Raw genomic sequence first — 26,491 nt, 5'->3', positions numbered from 1 at the left:
GCCAGTTACATTTTTAGTTTCAGACTTTATAATTGCATTAGGCATTAAAAGTGGACTACACATGGGATGAGTTCTCCATGTTGTCACTGGGTGGTGCTGGGGTCTGAATCTGAGGGCAGCCTCTGAAATCACCTGAAGAAATAAGATTGATCCGTTTATAGCTGAAGTGTATTCCTCAAATCTGAAGTGTGGTCTGTCCTGACAACCTTCAGGTTCTTATGTTCTCGGCTTTCCGTGAAACTCGACATGATATTTTAAAACGCACATCTGTTAAGTTATATTAGGCGGGATATATATTAATATAACATGTATGTTAAACCGTCATTTTATACAGTGTATTTCCGGTAAAGACCAAAACATCAAACGGTCATCTTCATATTCCGCGGACGACGTCAGAGCGGCACCACGGCCACCACAGTTGTGTGTGCGTGCGCGTTTGTGTGTGCGGAGTGTGGCTCGGTGACAGTCGCTAGCTTCCACACAAGGAAGTGGAGCAAATAGACCTCAGCTGAAGCCAGAAACCAACTCAGAATCGTCCACTTTTCTTCACAAGGTAAGCCCGTGGGAAGGGTTGAGAGTTCGTAGCCAATTTTGTTCGAGGACGAAGATCGAACGGGTCGATTTGAAGTGCCTCCAAGCCAGTGTGGTTAAGCTAGCTGTCGGTGAAATGAAAGGGACGCTAGGCTTTAATTATCATGTTGTTTCCAGTATCATACGGCGTAGAGAGGCTTGCGCTACTGATTTAGTCGAGAATTTAGTGATAGTGGGAGAGCCCTTTACAACATTCATGTGGTGTACATGAGGAATATATTGCATTTCGCCGAGTAGTCCAGTCTACACAGTGGCCTCAGATGAGGAAACGTCTGAAGTTTCAGATGCTCGACTCAGCCTCAGCAAACACCTCTAGAGCTCAGCATAGCGCTGCCTTGGTGCTCCGCTAAGCGTTGCTAATGCGCGTCTATTGGGAAGTCATTTTCTATTAAATCCGGTGACACAGAGTCACTCCCGTGATGCAGTAGCTGGCCTTAACTTCTTTCAGCGCTCCAATGACTCCTTGAAGCCAAACCAATCATATGTGTCTGCTTCACTACATCCACTTCCTCCCTCTCTCCCTTCATAAAGCTTTAGTTTTGTCATTAGCCAGATCCCATTGATATTTAACCCTAACCTTTTTGACTTAAACATTAACAAAAAGATTGTAACTTGGCAGACGTTGAGGTAGTTGGATTACCAGATATGTGCATTTTTCAACCTTTGACAAAATAACATCCGCTAGTGCTTGAGCAACTCTTCAGTAGGGACCCTGTGACTTTGTTGATGGCCATTCATCTGCATTTTGTGAGTTTGATGCTTGTAGTCTGAGGATTACTGAGACCCTGGGGTGTGAAACATAAGGCCCGCGGCACAAAATTGACCCACCAGAAAATCCAATCTGGCCCTGGGGTTGAATTTACAAAGTGCAAATATTACAAAGAAGACATTAACTGCAATGTTTCAATAAAAGTGACAGCTATTCTTAATTTGTCCACAAAGGTACATGCTGTTGTAGTAAGAGGGGCGGACATAACACAACACTGAGACCAAGAACTAAACTGTAGACGGCAGCAATGTGCCGAAATTGCATTTCTAATTGTTGAAGAAATGTTTTGTAAAAGGATAATGACAAATAAAGAATTTTACCTTTACCTTACCTAGTTTGTTTGAAGTGAGTATGCCTCTAAACCAATTTGATTTGCAAATAATGCAAACTAACACTTCGTCATAAGCTGAATGAGGACACCACAACCAAGTATCTTTAGGTATCTTCAATAGATATATAGATAGGTAATAGATCTTGTCTTAGCCCAAGTTGAGCAGGGGGAAATGCTGAGAAGAGCCAGGCAAAGAGGGCTCTAGAGACTCTGAAGTTGAGCTGTCGAGGCCATTGGATGAGGCAGGACGTCCAAAAATGAAAACTGAGACATTCACGGAAAACTAGAAGTACAGGGTGCTGTGGATGAAATTGTTGAAGGATCTGAGGCTTTTTTGTCAGAGGTCAATTCATTTATATAAGATTAAGATGGTAGAACAACAAGTGGCTACCATCTGTGTACCACAAATTCATTTCAAGCTTTCTAGCATTCAGCCCATTATTTGTCTTTTTTTCCCTCTTTAGTGGGAAGATTGAGGGATGACGTTTTTGTGGCTAGACGGCACCACTTTAGCATTGTGGGTGAATCTTAGGTTGAATGGAATGCACAAAAAGGAAAGAAGCAAAAATAGAAAGTATGTAGCCCTTAGTGATCTCTGAAACACTTTTGGATCTCTGTTTGGTGTATTTTATTCTTTCTTTTGGACCTGATAGTAATGTAATATACGTTTTAACACATTATCTACATCAAAATTAGAAACACAGGATCAAGAGTTGTGCCATGGAATGTAAATAGATCCAATAGTCAGATTAAACAGGATTACATTTTAAAACCTCTGAAAAGCATCTCCCCAGAAAAATAACACATGGAAAATCTGCAGCATTTGAACAGAGTCTGTGTTGGGGAAGTACTTAGAAATGGACACTTGTCAAAGAACTCTGGCCTTGCCAGGATTTATATAAAAATTCAAACTAGAATGTTTTTGCTAATGGGTACTTGAAGGCAAACTATATCATGCTAGTGTAGCACCTAATGCTTAAGCTACCCCAGTAGCCTATCCCAGCTGCTGTCATTGGGCGAGAGGCGGGGTACACCCTGGATCGCAGAGAGACAGACAACCATTCACACTCACATGCACACCTACGGCCAATTTAGAATCACCAATGAACCTAACGAGGATGTCTTTGGATGGTGGGAGGAAGTCGGAGTAACTGGAGAGAACCCAGTAAGGCCCCAGTCGGCCTGAAATCGAACCCGGAACCATCTTGTTGTCAGGCGTTAGTGCTAACCACCACACCACTGTGCCGCCCGCATAACACGACTGATGGTATCAAACAGATAAAGAAGGCAAGAATTTCCACAAATTCCTTCTTGACAGGTACACCTGTTAATTGAAAACCGTTCCAGGTGACTATGTCCAGAAGCTGACAGACAGAATGTTAAGAGTGTGCAAAACGTTCATCAAAGCAAAACGTGGCTACAATGAAGAAGCTAAATATAAAACATATTCTGGGTTGTTTTACACTTGTTTACTACATGATACCATCTCCGTTCATCATAGTTTTGATGTCTTCAGGCCAAATAAAGCCAAATACATCTTTCACTTGCCTCACCACCATGAGCTGCCTAAATTAGCCTGCTTACCATTCCAAGGATTAAAACAAAACAGGGTGAAAATTGGTGAAAATGTATTCAATTGATGCCTACTTTTAAAAATAAGCTAAATATGTATTTCCTCTGCTTTTCATTGCTGCTAATAATTAACCTCTTAACCTAGTCTTAAATCCTGCTTGGCCTTTGTCCCTTTATTTTTGCAGATAGTGGCCTGGTGTGGATTAAGCTGAGCAGTAAAAACAGAATGACAAATGCGGCCTAACTACACTTACATTTCTTGCCCCCACTTATTGAATTCCCTATTTCTGTGTCCTTAGTGTCCCTGGCTAGATTTCTTTCTGGGTTATATTTTATTCTTTCTTTTTCTCTCTCTCTCTCCCCCACCCCTCCCCTCCCACCACTATCTTTGCAGACATCCTGCTTGACTGATTTGTGTGCCAGCCATGTGTCCCCCTGATGCCGAGATGGAGATGAGCTGAGACAGCGCCACCATATCTTCATGTTCTCCATCAGCCTCTTCAGCAGGAGGTTATTTGTAATGCTGAGCTCAGATAAGCTGCCTGTGACTGTGATCATCCAAACTTGCATCCAAACATGGCCCCTGTTCCACCGGGGGTCCGCTTCCTGGTGTCCTTCAACAGGGAACAGTGGTGAGTCTAAATCTGACTCTGGCTACTTCTGTGTTTAAACATTCATTTCTAACAAATAAAAATATCCATACATACTGTACATAGAACTGTTCATACCATAGAAGGTTGTGTGGGGTGTTGTTGGGGAGAGCTGACGTTGGCTGAGAGGTAGGGGTTGCCAGTCCATCACACAGCTGACACAGAGAAACAAACAACCATTCACACTCACATGCACAACTGCACCCAATTTTGAATCACCGGTTTAAACTGTAAAGATTAGTGACAGTGACAGACCTGGGTAAATCTGACTTTTTGTGTGTTAATTATTTACGCTGTTGGATATTTTGATTTCTGACTGCCAGAAATCAGACTGTGGAGTGAGTTTATGTGTCACCTGATTCAGTTGTTGACACTCTGTTTGAATGTCTACTTTCCCCATTAAGTCTATTTTGTCCTGGTTCCCCTGGGCAACGTTCCGGTTGTGACTTGCTTTTTCCGTACTGACCATTTAATTGTATGTATTAAACTTGTGCAGCATATATCGAAATGCTTTTTAAACCTTTATTAAACAGCAGTAGTCCTTGGCTCTATATACAGTACACTGTGCATGCATATCTGTATAGAGCACGCAGAGTATGTGAGTGTGCCTGTATGTGTTCTACCAGAGGAGGAGGCGCAGTGAGACTTATAGTCTTCCGACACACTGCTACCATGGGTTTATTGCCTTGGAGATCAAGGAACAGGGAATACAGCATCACTATCTGTTTCACCCCTAGGCAATCATTTGAAATCCTAAAAATAAATCCACTAATTAAATTACATTTAAAAGTACATTAAAACAGACAAAAGATCCTTTTAATGTACACATTTGGATTGTTGGGGGAAAAAAGACTGTGACATGCTCCACTCCTTCAGTTCCGTGCTGCCTCATTGTGTCTTCTCTTTACAGGTATAGAGCTCTAACCTTCATCCTAACTTTCCTGCTCTACACCAGCTTCCATCTTTCCAGGAAACCCATTAGCATTGTCAAGGTAATGTACAGTATGAGCTCTTCCTGAAACATTTAGATAATGTGAAATGCGGTGATTATGATGTCATATTAGCCTACACTTGTATTAATACCTCAAACAATGGCTGATCACTGCGGCCCAGCACTGTTCATAAAATATTGGCCCTGTTCGGACCATGTCTTTGTATCTGTCCTAGGTAAGTGGATCACGAGTGACCACCTTAAAGTACAGGTGTGAATGTAATCTGATATCTGACCACGTTTGGAGGTGGTCTGGGTCGCATTTGTCCAAATTCTTTAGTAGTGTGAACACACAGTCCGTCCTGAATCACAATAAAGACCTCCTGCTCAACAGGGGTGATCTTGATGTTTGTTCACTAGTAAAGAGAGCCTTTTAAAATATTCTATCCTTGAAGCTGTTTATTAACAAATGAAAGTATTTAATATGAGTACACTGTGTGTGATTCTGTCATTAACGTATCAGGATGTGGTTAATTATTGATGTGCTCATGTTCATGTATGAGGAGCCGTCTGGAGTTAGTTTACACATTTCCTTACTTACCATTGTCTTTATTTTCCTCTATGACCAGAGATCATGGTGCACATGGAAGCTTTGGGTTATGTGCAGGTCTAACTAACGTCAGTAGATAGATAGTAGCCATGATGCACACACACAAAACAGCACTGTTCATGGTGCTGAAACAGAGATCCAAATATTCTACTGCACCCCAAATGATGCCAGTGTTTATTTGCATACAGTGCAAGTGCAAAACAGAGATCTGAAGAGCTGGCTGGATACACATGTGGAGACGCATTTTAATGCTAGGTGTGAACACATGTACCTAAAGCTAGTCACTTACGATCAGATTTCCCACGACAGATGTCAATGCAAGGTCTGATATGACTAACGTCGGGGCCAAGATCAGTAAATAAATAACTTAAATATCTGAACGTGTATGATTTCTGTGACTTCACAGCTTGTTCCAAAAAAAAATGTATCATGAAAACATGTCGCATGACATCCACACAGCCAACAACTATTCGTGGTTCTGTAGAACTCCATTAGAGATAGCAGCACTTACAGTATTCTACTGCTTCCCAAGTTATGTTGGTGTTTATTTGAATACAGAGCACTGAACTAAGATCACATATGAAGTTCTGGCTAGAAAAGCATTTTAATTCCAGATGTGAACGCAGGTACTTAAACATGGTCACTTGTGATCAGATTACCCAGGACGGATGTTAATGCAAGGTCTGAATGGGGCCTTTGTGTGTTCATGTATTTAACAAGGTTGAGGTTACAGTGTTTGCTCTCAGGTCACAGTATGCTTTGTGTACTTTGAGCAATATATCAATTACTACAGTTGTCATAAAACAAATATTGAGGATTCAGTTGGTTAACATACGCAATGTCAAAGTCAAAAAATGAAGGAGGCTTGCATACATGGCTACGTGACATTTGTTTTTACTTCATGTCAGACACTGAGACTTGTATAAAGAGCAAACGGTTAGGTGAAAATTAGGAAATTAGTCTTACCTGATACACGCTTGGTTAAAAATTTGGTGTGCTGATTGTTTTTTTGTTTTTTTAAATTGACAGAGCGAGCTTCATAAGAATTGCTCTGTCAATGAATTATCCACGAGTTCCTCCAGCAGCGGCCAGCAGGCCTCCCCGCCATCACTCCACACAGACAGGGACTGCAGCTGGAAGCCTTTTGGTTTGTATCTTTTTTACTCTTGACATTTTAGGGCTCTCGTGTGTGTGCGTTATTGGTATGGTGTGGTGTGGTGTATGGTGTGGTGTGGTGTTTGTAGAGGTAGAACAACAATGCATAGTACAATTGTTCTGCTATGGTATTACTGTCTCCTAAATAATTTTAAAAGCTAAAATCTTACATATAAAAATAATTGTAGCTGGGATAGCTCCAGCAGATCCCCGCGACCCTTAACAGGAAAAAGCGGGTACAGAAGATGAATGAATGAATAAAAATAATTGTGCCAAAGCAAGCAGTTTTACAGACTTTTTTCTGAGATATTAAGGAAAAATCTAACAGCATAATCATCAAAAAATACAACTCTATAGTATACACAGTCCTTAAACAATTCTTCTTTCTGTTATTAGATAAAAGCAACTATAAACAGCTATTGGGAGCCATGGACTACTCTTTCCTCTGTGCCTACGCAGTGGGAATGTACCTCAGGTGAGATGGCAAGAATGGGAAGGGACGTTTTATTCCTTCAGACATGAGATTGTGTCACAACGGCCAGTCACAGTCAAGAAATGAGGCAGCATGAGTATGAAAGAAACTCAAAAGATAAGGAATGATAAATCTGACTAATGCTAACATGCTGGCGTCCAAGAAGGACACACAGTTGTGATACTCAAGATGAAAGTCAGCTCATACTAATATCAGGCAGGGTCTTGGAGCCACGTAGGGAATTTTTTTTGATGGCAGAGAGAACTTGGTGGAGAGCTGGAAACCCTGTGGGCAGATAATGTATTGATACCTCTGGTAGCAGGAAAATTATTGCTATTGAAAATTATTATTATTGACAAAAGTATTGCTGTCCAGAACTGGTGTGCTGGCTCTCATAAACCATTTTGTCTTAGCTTTACAGCTGTACTTGCTGTGTTATAATTTAGTCTGTCCTGTTTAGGAATCAGTTCTGTTTGTATATGGTTTTATTCCAATAAGTGAATTTGTTCAGATTGAACAGCACAAATCTTCAAAATTGTTGTTAATTCCTTTAAAAAAAAAAAAAAAAAAAAAAACTGGACTTGGATCTTTTTTTAAGATTTGCTGTTATGTAAAAATCATGAAACAAAAGTGTTTGTATTCAATAAGATTTTATACAGTTTATGCAGTTTTCTTAGAATAAAGTGCTAATTGAAATGATGTCATCACTATGTGGCATTGCAGCGGCATCATTGGGGAGCGCCTGCCCATTCGGCTGTACCTGACAGTAGGCATGCTGACCAGCGGCCTTTTCACCTGCCTGTTTGGCCTGGGCTACATCTACAACATCCACAGCCTGCAATTCTATATATTTGTCCAGGTGAGTGTAGGGTCATGGTTTTAATGAAAAACGTAATATAAGCAGCTTTTCCCAGAAATTGTGAAACTGACTCTCAGAGACTCCATAAGCAAACTAGTTCTAATGCTGGTATGTAAATAGTACCTACAGGCGGATGCAGAACGTCATCTAATCTTGTTTAAACTGAAAAAGACTACTCCCGAGTATGTTTGCTCTTGTGTGTTGCAAGCTATCCAACAAGTGTTCTGAAGAAGTGACAGATTGGGATCGTGCCACGTAGTCTCTTCTTTGAAATGTTTATTCCACGTACACGTTACCCAGGTTACTTTGCGTTCGGTGAAAGTCTCTGCTTGAAGCACAGAGTTAACAAGCTGTGCTGTGGGAGCTGGCAGGATAAAAGGACTTTTATAGATAGCACTGTAAATAGATGTGCACACACATACACAATGACACGTTTATGTTCCTAAGGATTTAGACTTGATCACACAAAATGATGTGTGTACAACTAATAAAGTATCTGAATAAAACCTGGAACCATAAAATGATTCACACTTTTGTATTCTTTCAGGTGGCCAACGGTTTGGTCCAAACAACTGGCTGGCCTAGTGTAGTGACCTGTATTGGCAACTGGTTTGGAAAAGGAAGGTACGCTCCAATAATTTCTGACTGTTTACTTGTAACAGATTATAAAATAAATTGCAGAGGAGACAGTTTATGACAGGTGCAATCATTGCAAAAGTAAGTTGCACTGTATGACTTATGGCTTCAGACAATGGGCTTTTCTCTATACTCATTCTGTTAGATCTTAGTGCTGCATTTGACACTTATTATCACAATACTTTACTACAGAGACTAAGGAGCCCTAGATTGGTTTGAATCATATCTGCCAGACAGATTCCCGATGGAGTTCCACAGGGTTCTGTGCTAGGATTATTACTTTTCACATTACACATGCTCCCCTTAGACAATATTATTAAGAAAGACTGCATAAATAATATTTATCAGTTTAAATATTTATCCACAGTGCCGGATGAAACAAATCAGCTGATTAAACTCCAAGCATGACTTAAAGACATGACCTGTAACTTCCTAAACTCTGACAAAACTGAAGTTATTATATTTGGGCCTAAACATCTCAGAGATTCATTATCTAATAATTAAGTTTCTCTGGATGGCATTACCTTGACAGGAATTAGCAGGAGAGACCATATTACTTCAGTTTTAGCTTCGCCTCATTGGCTCCCTGTAAAATCCAGAATAGAATTTATAATCGTCCTATTAACATACAAGGCCCTTAAAGGCCTAGCTCCATCTTTTCTTAAAGACTTCATAGTACCATATCATCCCAATAGATCACTTCGATCTCAAAGTGCAGGCTTTCTTGTGGTTCTTGGAGTATCAAAAAGTAGAATAGGAGGTAGATCCTTCAGCTGTCAGTTTGGGTTCAGGAGGCAGACACCGTCTTTCCTTTTAAGGTTAGGCTTAAAATGTTCCTTTTGGATAAAGCTTATAGTTAGTTCTGGCTCAGGTGACCCTGAACCATCCCCGATGCTGCTATAGGTCTAAGCTGCTGGGGGACTTCCCATGATGCACTGAGCACCTGTCTTCTACTTTCTCCATCCCCCTATCCCTCCTTCCCCATCTTCTTCTTCGTGTCCCTAACTTGGAGCTGTGTGTTTCTGATCTGTATCCATTTTTAGTTTCATGATTGCTTGGACTATCTTTATATTTACCAGTGAGGGTGCAGTTTTTCCAGACTTTGTCAATAGAAAACTACTTGTACACAGCCCATCAAATGTTTTTACTTGAAATGATTTGCATGAAACACGAGCTGAGTATGCACAGGCGCAGGCTAACAAGACAGCAGCTACTAAGCTATTTTGCAAGCTTTCTGTCCATTGTCTTCTTATTTACAAACATGTGTATGTTTTGCTGAATTAGATAACAAACAAACATTATAGCTAGCCTGCGTAGCACATTAAACAGCATGTAAGCTGAACTGAAAATGTTAGTTAAGTAGCCAAACTGTGTGGTCCATTTTCTTCAGTACTGAAAAGCATTGTCAATAGCTGGCCAATTTGTTGAGTCTGTGTCTCTGTACTCAGCCCCATTCAGGTTTACAGACGAAAGGAGCATTCTGTATACAATAGTAAAGACATGTGTTCTTCTGTTCAGTAAAAAATATAAAAGACATTAAAAAGATTTGACAGGAATTAAACAGTTTAGTTCTATGCATAGGGAAATAAACTGTATAGACTTTGCCAGGATTGAGGAGAGACTGACACCCTCATATTTTTGTGTTGCTCCTATCCTGTCTCCCTGTTAGGCGTGGACTAATCATGGGGCTGTGGAACTCCCACACTTCAGTTGGAAACATCCTGGGCTCTTTGATCGCAGGTTACTGGGTCTCCTCCAACTGGGGCTTGTCCTTCATTGTACCAGGTCTCATTATCGGAGCCATGGGCGTGGTCTGCTTCTTCTTCCTCATTGAGCGTAAGTACAGCTTCTTTATTGACTGGATGGTCGTAAATGTAAGTATTGTGTCAGTGAGTTTGTTTTTCTCTGCTGGGAACAGAGAATGTCATTTTCTTTATTGCACACACTTGTGCATAGACCATTAGTGATAATTTCACTTTCTGTTGTTTTATTTTATAGTCACTGACCTTCATACACCACACTCTGTTTTAATTTCTTCTTTGTTGAATTTAGTAATCCACTTAGTCATCCCTGTATATAAGTCTGCACATCCTTTTAAAAACTTTTGATTCCCCCCAAAGCTAAATCATCGTCATTAGCACCTTGGCACATTTCCAGTAATAGTATTAGAGTAGTTTGTGAAGTCAGCCTGCTTTCCTTGGGTGTATATTCAGTTTGCTGGCTCACTGATGGAGAGTAGCTACTCTTTGCGGGACTTCGTAGCTGTAAATGGAGAAGTATTATATCAAACTTATGAAATCTTTTTCCCTCTCTAGATCCTAATGACCTAAAAAGCATGTATGCTCAGAATTCATCTCCAGGCAACAGTGTGAGTAAACCCTTTTTATGGTGTTTATTAGGAAATGAAAACATGTTCTCCTCCCTTCACTCATTCTAGATTAATTATTCTTGTGTATAGTTGTGCTTTATAGGTGTCATTATGTTTGTATGTCTTGTTCTTAGAATATGAAAACCAAAGTGACACATTTCAGAGAAAAAAAACCCTATCCACACTGTTTTATAACTGGATATGCACCTGTGTTTAGAATCAGTCACTCAAGCTCAAATAGAAAACAGGACACCTGACTCTGATTAACTCCATATCAATCTAAAAATCTGTTCTCTATGATACGATTTTTTTTCTTTGTCACATGCTACTACAAGAATCATAAGCCACAAAGACCTCGCAAGATATTTTAGACAGACGATGACAGTCAACAGTGAAGACAGTCATCAACAAGTTTGAAAATATGTAACCAAAATTGAAGAGAAGACAAATCAGTAACTGGTCAGGGAAGCAGTCAAGATCCCAATGGCAACATTAAAGGAGATGCTGCTTTGTCAGGAAAATACTTTTTGCTTCCTACATGTGACAACTATCTCCTTTATTCTTCATCTGTCTGGGCCATAGAGCACGTTGGCAAGACACACGTAATTTTTGGCAACGTCTAGTCTTCCAAATCCACTTGAGAAAGTGTTACAGTTTGATGTGGCCAAGATTGAACTTTTGACCCACATTTGTAAAGCAACAGAGCACGATACCTACAGCAACGCATGCTGGTGACAGTATCACCCTTTGGGTGTTTCAATAATCAGTCTGATGCAGTTGAACATTTTATGTTTTTTTCGTGGCCATTTTATGCCTTTATTGATAGTAGTGATAGTGCTAGTTAGGAGCAACAGGAAGTAATTTGGTGAGTGAGAGGAGATGACATGCAGCAATTGGCACACGCATGGAATCCAACGTGTGCCACGTAAGTGAGGACTATAGCTGATAAGTGACATCTCAGGCCACCTCCAGTCTTTAGAGGAGGGTTTTCCAGTTTTACATCGTTGACTTCCTTTACTCGTCTTACCAACCACCTGTCTTCTCTGGCTAAATTGTGTAAGTTGTTGAGTATGCCTTTTCCTAAAGCTTAATAGGATTTTCCACAAACACCATGTTTGGAACTGAAGAATCCACTTGGACAAGTGGTGAAACATCTTCAAGAAAACTCAAACAATTCCAGTTGCCTTTGTTTTTAGCTCTGTTTTAGATATTTAATTTGTTGCCCTTAGTATCATATCACTGTGAGGTGAAGTGCAAACATGCATTTATTATTTTGACGAAATCACCGTGGCTGTTTAGTGTAGGGATGTGGTTGGTTAACATGCAGAAGTGTAGTCAGTATCCATGTCAATGCAGCATGTATGAGCTGAACAGTTTGAAATGGGATAGGTTTTTCTATTAATTTAATTAACTGTTTCTTTAAATAGGTTGAAACCAAGAGTTGGAATGGAGTAAGACACACAGAAGTACAGCTGCAGTACAAGGACAACAATAGCCAGGTGTGTGTTAATACATTATGTGTTGTACATGAAATGCTGTTTTCTCTTCAAGTAATATTAAATGTCCATGACTACAAAAGCAACGTCAAAGTGAGAAGAAAGGCATTCGATTACATAGGTAGGTTGTTAGGCCACTTCCAGGAATACAACCAAAGTGAAATGCACAAACCCACCTAACTCACTGTATTGTTCCAAGTCCTGACCACTTCAAACCAGTGACAAGAGCACAGAGAAAAATGAAATAACTGTGTGGACCTAAGCAGAAAATATAATGTTCATGTAGCAGCCCTTTGCCTTTAGGAAGAAACATAAAAATATAAGCTATGTGATAATGTTTTCAGGGCCTTTAAAGGGAAAATCAATTTCTAAGTAACACTTAGAAATCTGTTTTTGTAGTGTCTCAATCTTATTCCCGCAGATAGCAACTTGAAATAACTATAACTAAGTTTTTCCACATGTCTCAATACACACAAACTCAACAATGCAACAGATTTCATTTTACATGTCATTGTAATCCATCCAGGTCTACTACTATGACAGGGTTCAAAACAGGAAGGTCAGTTCCTTCATGGATTCCAGTTTTTTTAGTGGTGGCTCCAGTGAAGGTCATATCTGTGGATGCTGGGTAAAATCATTCTTAGACTGAATCCAAATATCTGCTCTGGAGTGGACTGAATCTTTGTGAATAACTCTCATATACTCTCTGACATCAGATTAAGTTTGTGATTCTGTATCACTCAGAGCCTGTGCAGCCTTGAATGGTGGTCTTTGAATTTGACACCCACAAGGTGTGCAAATCTACAAGTAGGAAGGAAATGGGCGATTCTGGATTCTGCTTTGTGGTTTCTTGAACCTTTTTGGAAGATAGTTGGGTTGGGTTTACTATGTTTACTATTCAAAACTTAATGACAGTTTTTGTCTTTGAGACTTCTAACGTATTTGTATGGTAAACCCTGCCTAGCTCTGTCACCAAAATGGTTTGCACAGAATAAAAAAAGGAATAAAAATGAAAAGAGGAATTGTAATTGGGGAAAACAATCTGTAATTTCTTTCCGAATCACAGTTTAGCTATGTTATCTCTTTTTCTGTGTTATTTACAGGTGTGGTTGATTACCAATTGCTATTATTTAAATCTTTTAAATTCTTAATTCTCTAGCATGAACTGAGCTGATAAGCAGATGGAGTGGACTTGATATATGGGACTGAAATACAATTACTCCTAAAGACTGATACCTGTTTGTTCTCTTCCCTCTCTGCTTCAGAGTTACGACACGGAGCTGCTACTGCCCAGGGACAGTGTGCATGTTGCAGTGCAGCCTACGGTGGTTGTGAAGAGTGAATCGGAACCTTCCGCCATCAGCTTCATGGGAGCGCTAAGAATACCAGTCAGTCAATCACCCTTACAAAACACCTGCTTTCTACACTATTTATAAATAAGGATTTTTTTTTATTTGAGGTTGGAAGCTGACACTTCAACTGAAATCATTAAAACTTACTTTTAAACTTCTCCACAGATTTCTTGTAAACATCAAACTATCTTTTTGGCATATTGGTTAAGACATCTACTTTATGCGTGAAACAAATAGTTTTTTTTTCCCAACAATTGTTAAGTAGATTGTTTCAATTAGAACTCACAATATTAAAATTTCAGTGGGTGGGAAGTTTACATACACTCATTTGACTTAGCCTTCAAACCGTTTGGAATATTTAACAAAAGTATCTCAAAGCTTTAGAAGCTACCGGTAGGTTAATTGATCACTTGAGCCAGTTGGAAGTGTACCTGTGGATGTTTTTAAGGCCTACCTTTAAACTCGGTGCTTCTTTGTCATGTCATAGTGGGTATTCAAAAGAAACTAAATTGTAGAACGCCAAAAGTCTAGTTCATCCGTGGGAGCAGTTTTATCTTTTATAACTCTGACATTTCGCACTCTTAAACTAAAGTAGCTAGCTGACTTAAATCAGGTCAGGTAAGGTAATTATCATAAGAGGTTGTTAGTGATGTATTTGAGAAACATAGCAGTAATATTTGGTTTTGGTCTCTGCAGGGTGTGATTGAGTTCTCTCTGTGTCTGCTGTTCGCCAAACTGGTCAGCTACACTTTCCTGTTCTGGCTTCCACTGTACATCACTAAAGCAGGTAAGGACCAAACAGAAATACTTACATAGACATATACCACCCACCTAGACCAGACCAGGCACCCCTGCTCCATAGCAATGACACTCCTTGATGACAGCAGCCATCCCCAGCAGGATGCAGCCTGACACAGACACACACACAAAAACAGCACAAGGTGTTGACCTGGCCTCCAAATTCACTAGATCCCAAACTGAAGTATCTGTTCAATGCAATGGAACAAGCCTAATGTCTTTATGATGAAATGAAATGAAAAGATGAACTCTGCAACACAAAAAAAAGCCTGGATGTCCACAGAAGACAACAGTGGTGGATGATTGCAGGATCCTTTCCATGGTGAAGAAAAACAGGTTCACAACAATAGCCAAGTTATAAACACACTGAGACATATTGAGATAGAGTTACTTAAGCCACATTTAGGGGTGGTCTGGATTGCATATGGCCACATTTATAGCAGTGTAAACAGAATGTTTCTTGGTCATATGGACAGTCTGCTTTCTCAATTGAACATCCTCTGTGTAAGTGGAGTTTTGCCTAATTTGCTCTACCATGAACACGACATGCTATCTTTTCATTTCTTGGGAAAGATTTTTAATATGTATTTCCACTGTAGCTGTTAACTAACTAAACAAACACATCTAAGCAAGATTAATTAAAACTGGGAAGAAAAAAAAATGCGGAGCTGTGTAACTGGCCACAGTGTAGCGCTATTGTGACAGTATGTTTATGTATATGCAGCATTTCAGCATGAGCTGGCTGTCTGCCACGTCTCACCTGTACAGCTTTTACAGCTTGTGAACTTTTAGATCTATAACAACCCATTGAAAGAGTGGATGAGCCTGACAAATTCTGAGTTTGTGTTTCAGTGGTTAACATTGTTTGAAGAGCATAGAAAGAGATGCTTGCCAGAAACTCAAAACCACACCAGAACCAGAGTTTTCCACAAGGCTCATTGTTCATTACCGCGAAAGTGCTCCCTTAACGCCTTACCAAGCCTGCTTTTATGGGTTGTGTCTTGTTAGACATTAACAAAAGAAAAAAGAAAACACATGTAAGCTAAACATTTTGGTTGAGTCTTCAGCGCCATGCATAGCACCGCCATGAGTACGATCAACAACAACGTAAAGAAGAGAAACCTCGGTGCTGACTCACATCTAACAAATACAGCAGGTCACATGTCATAATTTCAACCATTAAAAGGCCTTTTACTAAAAAGCAGACTCCTCTTAAATAGTCTTCATGAGATCTATTCTTTTTCCAGAACTGATGTAATAGATTATTGTATGTTTGTGTGTCTCAGCTCACCTGGACGCAAAGAAGGCTGGGGATCTCTCTACACTGTTTGATGTGGGAGGAATTGTGGGTAAGTGCTTTTGTTCTTTTTTTTTGTTGAGAGAGAAAAGCATGTGTTTGTATGGTCTGGGAATATTTCATGTTGTGTTCCTTCCAGACCTGAAGCATTTTTTTTTGTCTCCTACATTCAGTTGTTGTCACAGTGTCCATACATGGCTACTGTGAAATACGTTGGGATTTATTTGGCTCATTGCTTGTGTATCTCTTTGTGTTTGTGTTTGTGTTTGGGGGTGTGTGGGGGGTGCATGTAAACTCAGGTGGGATCTTGGCAGGAGTGATATCTGATAAACTGAGGAAGAGAGCCACCACCTGTGCGGTCATGTTACTGCTGGCTGCTCCTACAGTAAGTTTCCATTGCACTACTACACTCATCTGTCCTAACCCAGTTTTGGAAGACGTGTGAGTTCAGTTATTGAAAAATCAAATCAACAAAGCTTCAACAGGATAATGAGGCGTATTTAATGCTGTTTTACAGCACATCTTGAGATGAGTGAGTTATGAATAATAATAGAGAATGTGAAAATGTTGTGTTTGTCTTACAGCTATATGGCTTCTCCATGATCAGCGAGTTCGGTCTGAAGCCCACTATTGGTAAGACCCAGCTTTCACTCCTCAACTGTGTCATAACTGTGCCAGAAAGATCAGCTCATCAATTAGAAATGCACACTTAGGCATACTCATCCTTTCCATCACGTCTTCACACTGCCTCCCTCTGGAAGGCGCTATAGGGCTCTGTAGTGCCGCACCACAAGACTGAGAAACAGATTTTACCCCTCAGCTGTCCAAGAACTCAATTCTCGGCCCCCCGTCCATCATCTAAATAGCTTCGGGACTCACTGCAGTGCACTTAAATTAAGTTTTTATATTTATTTCTTGACCAAATCAATCTCTGTGCTTATGTGAGGATGTGTGAGTGAAAGTATCTCTGGGAGAGCTGTTTTTAAATTTCGTTGTATTGCTCCCACTGCAATGACAATGAAGACATTCTGTTCTATTCTAAAAAAAGACCGAGTAGTGGAAGCCTATAGCAACAGAAATGAATAAAAACTCACAATATCCAGCCAAGAGAAGAAAACTCTCAAAGATAAGACTTCACAAAAGCGTTTAGAAATCTAACCGCAGCATTCATAAACTTTGAGAATAAAAATTTCTGTGGTAAAACCAGCCAAATAAAACCCTCTTTGTGTGTTTGTTGATTAAGTAACGGAAGCAATTCTGAAAGGTGTAGTGATATACTTTCAACTCAGACTGACCTAAATGCAGCAAAGTTGATTGGACTGCACTTCACAGGACAGATGGACAATGGCAAAATGTACAGTCAAAGCAACCTGGGAGTTTTTGTAGTGCGGTATTCTGCAGTGGATCTCAGCCTAGTTAAACGCACAACTTCTGCAGTTGTGTACATCTGCCAGGACTATCTCTTTCCCCAGCTTCATTTCAAAGGATATGACTATCGTGATGTGCTGTGGTGCAAACCTGGCAGCCACAAGCACCAGGGGGAGTCAAGCGTACACATATATGCTGTACAAGCATACAAGCACACATAGTAGATGTGATAAGATATAATTAAAACTAGTACAAAGGCTTTACTATCAACATACCTCAGCCTGCATGCATTCACAGAATGAGTGTAGATTTGGGTGACTGTAAACAGCATTTCTTAAAACCAAGCTACAGCTCAGCCAGTTTGTTTTCCACAGTGATGTTATTGGTGTGTGGGGGTCTAGTGAACGGACCATATGCTCTCATCACTACAGCAGTGTCTGCTGATTTGGTAAGCATGTTATCTGACCTTTCATTATATCAATACTATGTTTGTAAATCATTAGTATTCATGTTCAAACATCCACCTCTCATTCTTCCCTCTGTCTCTCTCTCTCTCTCTTTAATCTTTGGCTCTAGGGGACCCACAAGAGCCTAAAAGGCAACGCCAGAGCTTTGTCTACTGTCACTGCTATTATTGATGGCACAGGATCTGTAGGTCAGTACGACAGACCAACACACATTTGGGGTGATTTTAATATTTTAATCAGTCTGGAATCTACGAGTACTTCCAGAAATACAGTCATTTCTATACTAAAAAACAGTGCACATTCATGATGCAATCTTATTCATACAAAATAAGCCATGAAAGTTTTTATATGAATGGACTTAAAATATTAAACGCTGGGCAGGTTAGTGGGGCAGGGCTGCAGATCAGAAACATGCAGAACAAGGAGCCATAAAGGATTAAATATTAGGATTAAAATTAGAGGACTACTGTAGGATTCCACTCAGGAATTCCTATGAGTATTTATGTGGCAGCATTTTGGATCAGATGGAGGCTTTTAAAGAGTTATTAGGTCATCCTGATGACTTACAATAGTCCAGTTTACACATGACGTTCCTGGTTTTGACAATGTTGAGCAAATGAAGAAAAATAACTGTCCTAGAGACTTGTTGTATGTGTGAGTCAAAGGTGAAAAATGATCCTTATGATTTTGCTTTTAGGTGCAGCACTGGGTCCACTGCTGGCTGGAGTGTTATCTGCGCGTGGCTGGGACCAGGTCTTCTACATGCTGATGACTGCTGACTTTCTTGCTCTGGTGGTGAGTGCAAGGAAAATTTGGCAATTGGGAGCAACGTTGACCAGCGCCATATTGTGATGGCATGACAACTGGGTCAGAGCATCTCGAAAAGTGCAGCTCTTGAGGGGTGTTTCTGGTCAAATAATTATAACTCAATGCAGGCATATGATAATAGAACTGTGTTGGAACTGTTTATGTTATGTTCATCCAGCCGCTAGGAGGCGCTATTGACAATTGTGGTGATGTATTCAACCAGTAGGTGGTCAGAAGAAAAAAGAAAAGAAAAGCTAGCTTGGAAAGTGACAATCAGTCCATGAGGTGTGTTTTTCCTCACTTAAGCCATCCTCTCATTTCCAGCCCTTTGAGTGGAAATATGAGTAAGTTTTATGTTAGTTATGAATCTTGGCAGGTATATTTGTTGCACTTGTCATAGGTTGTGAAATTTTTTAGACAACATTTGCATTTGATTTGAGTTGTGTTCCAGTGGTGATAGCGGAGCCTATTTAAGTTGTCTGTACTAATGCTTAGCTACTGTTAACAAGTAATTGTCTACATAGTGATAACAGTTAATGTGCATTGTTAATTTTACATAATACTTATTTGTATTTTGTATCTTGTATGTTGCAGTTTCACACTTTTTGTATTAAATCCTGGCCAAACACAACACCTGTCTGTTCCTTGGAGGAAATGATGCAAGAAGAGTTTAGCTGGCTGTGAAGCTCAATTAGGACACAGGGTCACATTGGGTGTAACAGTACAGTGAAATCATAACGCTCTACGAGGGACTACGGTGAACGGTTGGTGGAAGAAAACACAATCTGCAATCCTGCTAAAGGCTACTATGGAGAAGGAAGAAACTAAAAGTCAAAGCTCACACTCCTCTCACTCATCAAAGGCACCTGTAGCAAAGTCAATATGTTCAGGAAATCTAACTGTTCGCTCAAAAGCTGGAGCATCTACAAGGTCATCAGCTTCAAGCCGAGCCAGTATGGCTGCGGCACGCGCTCAAGCAGATGCTCAAGCCGCCAAAGCCAGGCTAGCCTATGCTGAGAAAGAACTGAGCATCAAAGTGGAAAAAGCACGGTTAGAAGCAACACTTGATGTGCTCAATCTCCAGAAGGAGGCAGATGCTGCCATGGCCAAAGCTGAGGTAATGGAGGCAGCCGCAGCTCAGTATGAGGACATGGAAAAAAGTAACGAACTGAGTTTCTTGCCCTTACAACCAACTACAGAGGAGAAAGTGAGTGAGTACATAAACAGACACAGTTACAAAGATGAGCCGACTCAAAAAAGAGAGACTTTTCAACACAGCCCTACACGTCAGGAACAATACCAACCAGATGTTCACACATCTTTTCACGTTAAACAGGAAGCAAACAATTACTCAGTCCAGCCACCAGATGGCGCCAAACGACCACCGATAAGAGACGTAATCGAACAACCAAAGCAGTTTTTAAGTCCAAATAGCGCTGACAACACAACCAGTGACCTTGCCAGGTTTCTAGCCAAGAGTCAACTAGTAACCGGAGGGCTGACTAAATTTGATGATAAACCAGAGAGTTATCTCAGCTGGAAGGCTACTTTCCAGTGCACTATCAGAGAACTGGGTCTTACAGCTAGCGAAGAAATTAACCTCCTCATCAAATGGCTCGGCCCTGAGTCTTCTGATCATGCAAAAAGATTGAAGGCGGTCAACATTAGATTCCCACTTGCTGGTCTGAACATGATATGGGAGAGATTAGAAGAATGCTACGGCTCTCCAGAAGCAATAGAAAACTCTCTTTTCACAAGGTTACAGAACTTTCCAAAGCTTTCGAGCAAAGAGCCTCACAAGCTTCGTGACCTGTCAGATCTGCTGTGTGAACTGGAAGGTGCAAAATTAGATGGATATCTCACGGGGTTGAGTTACCTCGATACAGCTAGAGGAGTGGGTCCAATTGTTGAGAAGCTGCCCTTTCCCCTTCAAGAGAGATGGACAATGGTGGGGTCGAATTATAAAGAGGATCATAATGTAAGCTTTCCACCCTTCTCGTTCTTTGTGGACTTTGTGAAACGCCAAGCCAAAGCGAGGAATGACCCAAGCTTTACCACAGCTTACAACCCACCTGTCAATCCTGCAGTTAGTTACAAAAAAGGAAAGCTAACAAGCAACTACAGCCAAAGACAGTCCGTCACAGCACACAAGACAGAAGTGTTAGAGACAGACAAGACAAAAGACACAAGACAGACAGACATTCAAAAAGAATGCCCCATACATCACAAACCACATCCACTGAAAAGATGCAGAGGTTTCAGAATGATGCTGCTGGAAGATAGAAAAAAGTTGCTCAAAGAAAATAACATCTGCTATCGCTGCCTCGCTTCTACCACTCACCAAGCCAAGGAATGTAAAGCTACAATAAAGTGTGATGAGTGTGGCAGCGAGAGACATCTAGGAGCTCTTCACCCAGGTCCAGCACCATCAACATCCAAGCCTCCTTCATTCCCAAAGGAGTATGGCGGGGAGCAAGAACCTGCACAGGAGGTTGATGTTACAGCCACATGTACCGAGGTATGTGGGAATGAGATCACAGGAAAGTCCTGCTCCAAGATCTGTTTGGTGCAAGTCCACCACAGAGGTGAGCCACACAACACGAAGAAAATGTATGCAATAATAGACGATCAAAGTAACGAGTCACTAGCAAAGACAGAGTTTTTCGACATGTTTGCAATACAAGGCTCAACTATGCCATACACATTAAAAACCTGCTCCGGTGTGACTCGAGTAAGTGGCAGAAGAGCCTGTGACTACGTTGTTCAGTCATTTGATGGAAAAATGAGCTTTCCTCTCCCCATGCTTATAGAGTGCAATGCTATCCCAAACAATAAAGATGAGATACCCACTGCAGAAGCTGCTTCACACCATCCTCACCTGAGAGCCATAGCTGCTGAGATACCACACCTCGATCCTGATGCCGACATTCTGCTGCTGATTGGACGAAATCTGCTGAGTGTCCACAAGGTCAGAAAACAAATATGTGGCAAGCACAATGACCCATTTGCACAAAGGCTTGACCTGGGCTGGGTCATTATAGGGGATGTATGTCTGGGTAATGCCCACAAGCCAAGTGAAGTAAATGTTCTCAAGACACATATACTGGACAATGGTCGCCCAAGCTATCTCACTCCCTGCAGCAGCCGCTTCAACGTGAAAGAGAGCTTCACACTGAGCCAGTCCAAAGCCATTTCCAAACCAGTGGCACCTGCAAGCCTACAAACAAAGCTCACAGATGAGAATCTAGGAGAGAATGTTTTCTGCCAAACCAACGAAGACAACCGTCTTGCACATTCAGCTGAGGACCTCGTCTTTCTGAAAAAGATGGAACAGATCTTCAAAGATGACACTAACAGCTTGGTTGCACCACTCCCATTTCGAAGCCCAAGACGTCTCCTCCCAGACAACAGGTGCTACGCCCTTAAGCGCCTAGAGTCACTTCGACGCACACTCAACAAGAAGCCAGACATGAAGGCTCACTTCATTGAGTTCATGCAGAAAATGCTTGACAACAAGCATGCAGAGCTTGCACCACCTCGCACCAAGAATAAAGAGACCTGGTATCTTCCCACCTTCGGTGTTTACCACCCACAGAAGCCCGGGAAGATCCGTGTGGTGTTTGACTCTAGTGCTCAGTTTGATGGAGTGTCTCTCAATGATGTTCTGCTTTCTGGGCCCGATCTCAACAACACACTTGTGGGTGTGCTCCTGCGATTCAGGAAGGAACCTGTCGCTATCACAGCTGACATTGAGCAGATGTTTTACTGCTTTGTTGTTCAGGAGGACCACAGAGATTACCTTCGTTTCCTGTGGTATGAAGACAACGACCTAACCAAGGAGGTGGTAGACTATCGCATGAGAGTGCACGTTTTCGGTAACAGCCCCTCCCCAGCAGTAGCGATCTACGGATTGAGGATGGCAGCAAAGGAAGCCGAAGGTGAATATGGAACTGATGCTCGCAACTTCATCGAGCAAGACTTTTATGTGGATGACGCACTGAAGTCTTTCCCTACAGAAGCTGAGGCAATTGACGTCCTACAGAGAGCCCAGAAAATGCTCGCCCTCTCTAATCTACGTCTCCACAAGATAGCCTCCAACAAAGTGGAGGTGGTGAGTGCTTTCCCTTCTGAAGATAGAGCAAAGGAGATCAAAGAACTTGATCTAACTACAGACAAGCTCCCAGTCCAACGCAGTTTGGGTGTGATTTGGAACACCACATCAGACGCATTCATGTTTGATGTTCCTCAAGAGCAGAAGCCCTTAACTCGACGCGGTGTGCTCTCAACTGTAAATAGTTTGTTCGATCCTCTTGGGCTGCTCGCACCTGTAACTATTAAAGGCAGACTGCTACTCAGGGAGCTCACCAGCCGCAACCTTGAGTGGGACACCCCGTTGCCACAAGACATGTATGACGAATGGAGAAGATGGCAGGACTCGTTGCAGCATCTTACAGCCTTGCACATTCCTCGTACCTATGTCTCTTTCTCCATCTCACAAGCCATCTTCATCGAACTCTGCATGTTCTCAGATGCTTCGGTGAAAGCAATCGCAGCAGTAGCCTATGTGAAAGCAACACATGAGGATGGTCACAGCGAAGTTGGTTTCGTCATGGGCAAAGCCAAACTTGCTCCTATGCCAGAGCTCACCGTTCCCAGATTGGAACTTTGTGCTGCAGTGCTTGCGGTGGAGATGTCAGAGCTTCTGAAAGACGAGCTTAAGATCAAGTTTGACAGGATCACATTTCTCACTGACAGCAAAGTGGTTCTGGGATACATCTTCAACAAGAACAGGAGATTCCACGTATATGTGAACAATCGTGTCCAGAGGATCAAGCAATCTTCTCTCCCAGAGCAGTGGAAGTATGTTCCAACTGAGCACAATCCAGCTGACCATGGTTCTCGCTCACTAGCGGCAGAGAAAATCGAAAGCACATCATGGTGGTCTGGCCCAGCCTTTCTTCTGAAGACCAAGAGTGTTGCTCCTGAAAAAGGCCCATTTGAACTCATTGACCCGGAGTCAGATGCAGAAATCCGTCAGAACGCTACTGTGCTGGTGACCAGAACCTCATCAAGCAGTTTAGGTTCAACACGCTTTGAACGATTCTCAAAGTGGACCTCTCTTGTCAAAGCAGTTGCATACCTTCGTCATATAGCTCACAGTTTCAAGTCCAAAGATTGTAAAGGCTGGCACCTCTGCAGAACAAGTCTTACAGAAGAAACCTTGACTCAAGCAGAGCACACTATCATCAGGTGTGTCCAAAATGAAGCGTATGCGGAAGAAATCAAACGCATCAAGGCAAAACAAGATCTGCCATGCAACAGTCCTCTGTACAAGCTCAAGCCGATCATTGATGACGAAGACCTACTCCGTGTTGGCGGACGCTTGTCAGAATCCAACCTGACCAGTCAAGAAGCCAATCCTCTTCTGATCCCGAGAAACCATCACATTGCTCTCCTGCTCATCCGACATCATCATGAAGCTGTCAAGCATCAGGGAAGACACTTCACCGAGGGAGCAGTGCGAGCAAGTGGTTTGTGGTTGGTTGGTGCTAAGAGATCTATCAGCAGTTTCATCCACAAATGTGTGACTTGCAGAAAGCTTCGAGGGAAAACAGAGCAGCAAATCATGGCAGACCTGCCCGCCGAACGTCTACAAACTGATCCCCCATTCTCGTATGTTGGCCTAGATGTATTCGGACCGTGGGAAGTCACAACACGCCGCACTAGAGGTGGTCATGCCAATAGCAAACGCTGGGCTGTCCTGTTCTCTTGCATGTCTACAAGAGCAGTTCATATTGAAGTTATCGAGACGCTAAGCTCCTCAAGCTTCATCAATGCTCTTCGTAGATTTTTCTCTATCAGAGGGCCCGCTAAACAGTTACGGTCCGACTGCGGTACCAACTTCGTCGGCGCATCCAAAGAGCTGAAGTTGCAGTCCCCAAAGCCTGGTGACGCAAGTGTGGATGACTATCTACGTGAACAAAGGTGCTCCTGGGTGTTCAACCCTCCTCACTCATCCCACATGGGAGGCACGTGGGAGCGTATGATAGGAATAGCACGTCGTATTCTTGACTCTATGCTCTTACAAGCAGCAAAGCCCTCACTGACTCATGAGGCCCTGACGACATTGCTGGCTGAAGTAACAGCCATCATCAATGCAAGGCCCTTGGTGCCCGTCTCCTCAGATCCTGACACGCCTCTGATCTTGACTCCCATGACACTCCTAACACAAAAGACAAAGGCAATCCCAGTTCCACCAGGAGATTTCACCAATGCGGACATGTTCAAACATCAGTGGAAAAGAGTTCAAGTCCTCGCCGACACCTTCTGGGCTAGATGGCAAAGAGAGTACCTCAACATGCTTCAAAGTCGTCAGAAGTGGCAATGCAACAAACCAAATCTGAAGGAAAAGGACATCGTTCTCCTGAAAGACAAGCAACTAAAACGGAGCGAATGGTCCATGGGAATCATTGTGAAGACTCTTCCAAGCAAGGATGGAGTTGTGAGGAAGGTGGAGGTCAAAGTGGCGCATGACAAGACTATGAAAACCTTTTATAGACCTATCTCAGACTGTATTTTACTGTTATCCTCCACTGTTTAGTTGGGTTATAGTGGCATTCTTAAAATAATGCCAGGCGGGGAGTGTGTTGGAACTGTTTATGTTATGTTCATCCAGCCGCTAGGAGGCGCTATTGACAATTGTGGTGATGTATTCAACCAGTAGGTGGTCAGAAGAAAAAAGAAAAGAAAAGCTAGCTTGGAAAGTGACAATCAGTCCATGAGGTGTGTTTTTCCTCACTTAAGCCATCCTCTCATTTCCAGCCCTTTGAGTGGAAATATGAGTAAGTTTTATGTTAGTTATGAATCTTGGCAGGTATATTTGTTGCACTTGTCATAGGTTGTGAAATTTTTTAGACAACATTTGCATTTGATTTGAGTTGTGTTCCAGTGGTGATAGCGGAGCCTATTTAAGTTGTCTGTACTAATGCTTAGCTACTGTTAACAAGTAATTGTCTACATAGTGATAACAGTTAATGTGCATTGTTAATTTTACATAATACTTATTTGTATTTTGTATCTTGTATGTTGCAGTTTCACACTTTTTGTATTAAATCCTGGCCAAACACAACACCTGTCTGTTCCTTGGAGGAAATGATGCAAGAAGAGTTTAGCTGGCTGTGAAGCTCAATTAGGACACAGGGTCACATTGGGTGTAACAGTACAAGAACATTATTAAGTGCGTAGGTGGGCGCAACTGCATATACTGTATAAGTATAATAATATATAAGTATAATATACTTATATTATACGTATACTTCTAACTACAGATTTCATTACACTAACTTAGGGCTCAATCCAGAGTTCCATAACATGACCAGTGTTCCGTGCTCAGTATGTCGATAGTGCATGACAACGCAATCGAACTTTTGGCTTCTGGATGATCCAGGGTCTTTTATTCCATGAAGCTTTTTTTCTGCTCCCCCAAGTGGTCAATAAATGAATGAATGACTTTAAAAGAAAGGCTCGCTGAAAGATAATTTTATGTTTGTGTGTGCAGCTGTTGCTTCGACTGGTTTCAAAGGAGCTGACCTCATCGAAATCCCATCCTATTCCCAATGAACAGTAAGTTCTTCTTTTGTCTTGATCATGATTATACTCTGCCCTGTTTCCTTTGGCTCTTCACTGCACTACTCCCATTCTGCCCTGCCCAGCCATTCATAAACCCACATAATTAGTTTGATGTTCAGTCTTCTTGAGTCATATGACTTTATTCCCATAAATGCATTGATAGCTATCTCATTTTATCAGAAAACAGAACTGAAATGCAGTAGTCTGGCAGAGTTTTGGTGAAGGAAAAAAATCATACACCTTTACTGTTGAAACAAAGTAGTCCACAACAGTGCATATATTCCAATGTATTCCAATTTGCTCTGGACCAATTAAAAATGGGGCTGAAATTGG

General features: G+C 41.6%; 2 protein-coding genes across 3 annotated transcripts in view; both read left to right on the top strand.

The window, feature by feature from the left end:
- Positions 1–166: 166 nt before the first annotated feature.
- The window catches only part of slc37a1 (solute carrier family 37 member 1), a 28,968-nt gene continuing 2,643 nt past the window's right edge, over positions 167–26,491 (top strand). The window contains exons 1-19 of the mRNA XM_084544671.1: positions 167–553; positions 3,658–3,895; positions 4,824–4,905; positions 6,484–6,601; positions 7,006–7,084; positions 7,805–7,940; positions 8,488–8,564; positions 10,246–10,412; positions 10,892–10,944; positions 12,372–12,443; positions 13,706–13,828; positions 14,489–14,579; positions 15,877–15,939; positions 16,187–16,272; positions 16,472–16,520; positions 17,630–17,703; positions 17,832–17,910; positions 18,420–18,517; positions 26,088–26,152. Coding sequence (XP_084400797.1) covers positions 3,840–3,895; positions 4,824–4,905; positions 6,484–6,601; positions 7,006–7,084; positions 7,805–7,940; positions 8,488–8,564; positions 10,246–10,412; positions 10,892–10,944; positions 12,372–12,443; positions 13,706–13,828; positions 14,489–14,579; positions 15,877–15,939; positions 16,187–16,272; positions 16,472–16,520; positions 17,630–17,703; positions 17,832–17,910; positions 18,420–18,517; positions 26,088–26,152 — 1,568 coding nt within the window. The 5' untranslated portion in view covers positions 167–553; positions 3,658–3,839. The remainder of the gene's footprint in view (positions 554–3,657; positions 3,896–4,823; positions 4,906–6,483; positions 6,602–7,005; positions 7,085–7,804; positions 7,941–8,487; positions 8,565–10,245; positions 10,413–10,891; positions 10,945–12,371; positions 12,444–13,705; positions 13,829–14,488; positions 14,580–15,876; positions 15,940–16,186; positions 16,273–16,471; positions 16,521–17,629; positions 17,704–17,831; positions 17,911–18,419; positions 18,518–26,087; positions 26,153–26,491) is intronic.
- LOC311488146 (uncharacterized protein) lies at positions 18,589–25,754 on the top strand. 2 transcript variants are annotated; one of them, XR_014699068.1, is made up of 2 exons: positions 18,589–25,312; positions 25,622–25,754. XR_014699068.1 is itself a non-coding variant. In XM_084544670.1 (2 exons), exon 2 carries the CDS (start codon positions 19,338–19,340, stop codon positions 25,128–25,130), a length of 5,793 nt encoding a protein of 1,930 aa, XP_084400796.1. In that variant the 5' UTR covers positions 18,589–18,814; positions 19,124–19,337; the 3' UTR covers positions 25,131–25,754. The 2 variants fall into 2 exon arrangements, 1 of the variants encoding a protein (XP_084400796.1); XM_084544670.1 differs by having other exon boundaries at positions 18,589–18,814; positions 19,124–25,754.

This window comes from Chelon labrosus (assembly GCF_963514085.1).
Source record: "Chelon labrosus genome assembly, chromosome: 5".
Classification (NCBI taxonomy): domain Eukaryota; kingdom Metazoa; phylum Chordata; class Actinopteri; order Mugiliformes; family Mugilidae; genus Chelon; species Chelon labrosus.
This window is presented reverse-complemented; position numbering and strand designations above follow the sequence as displayed.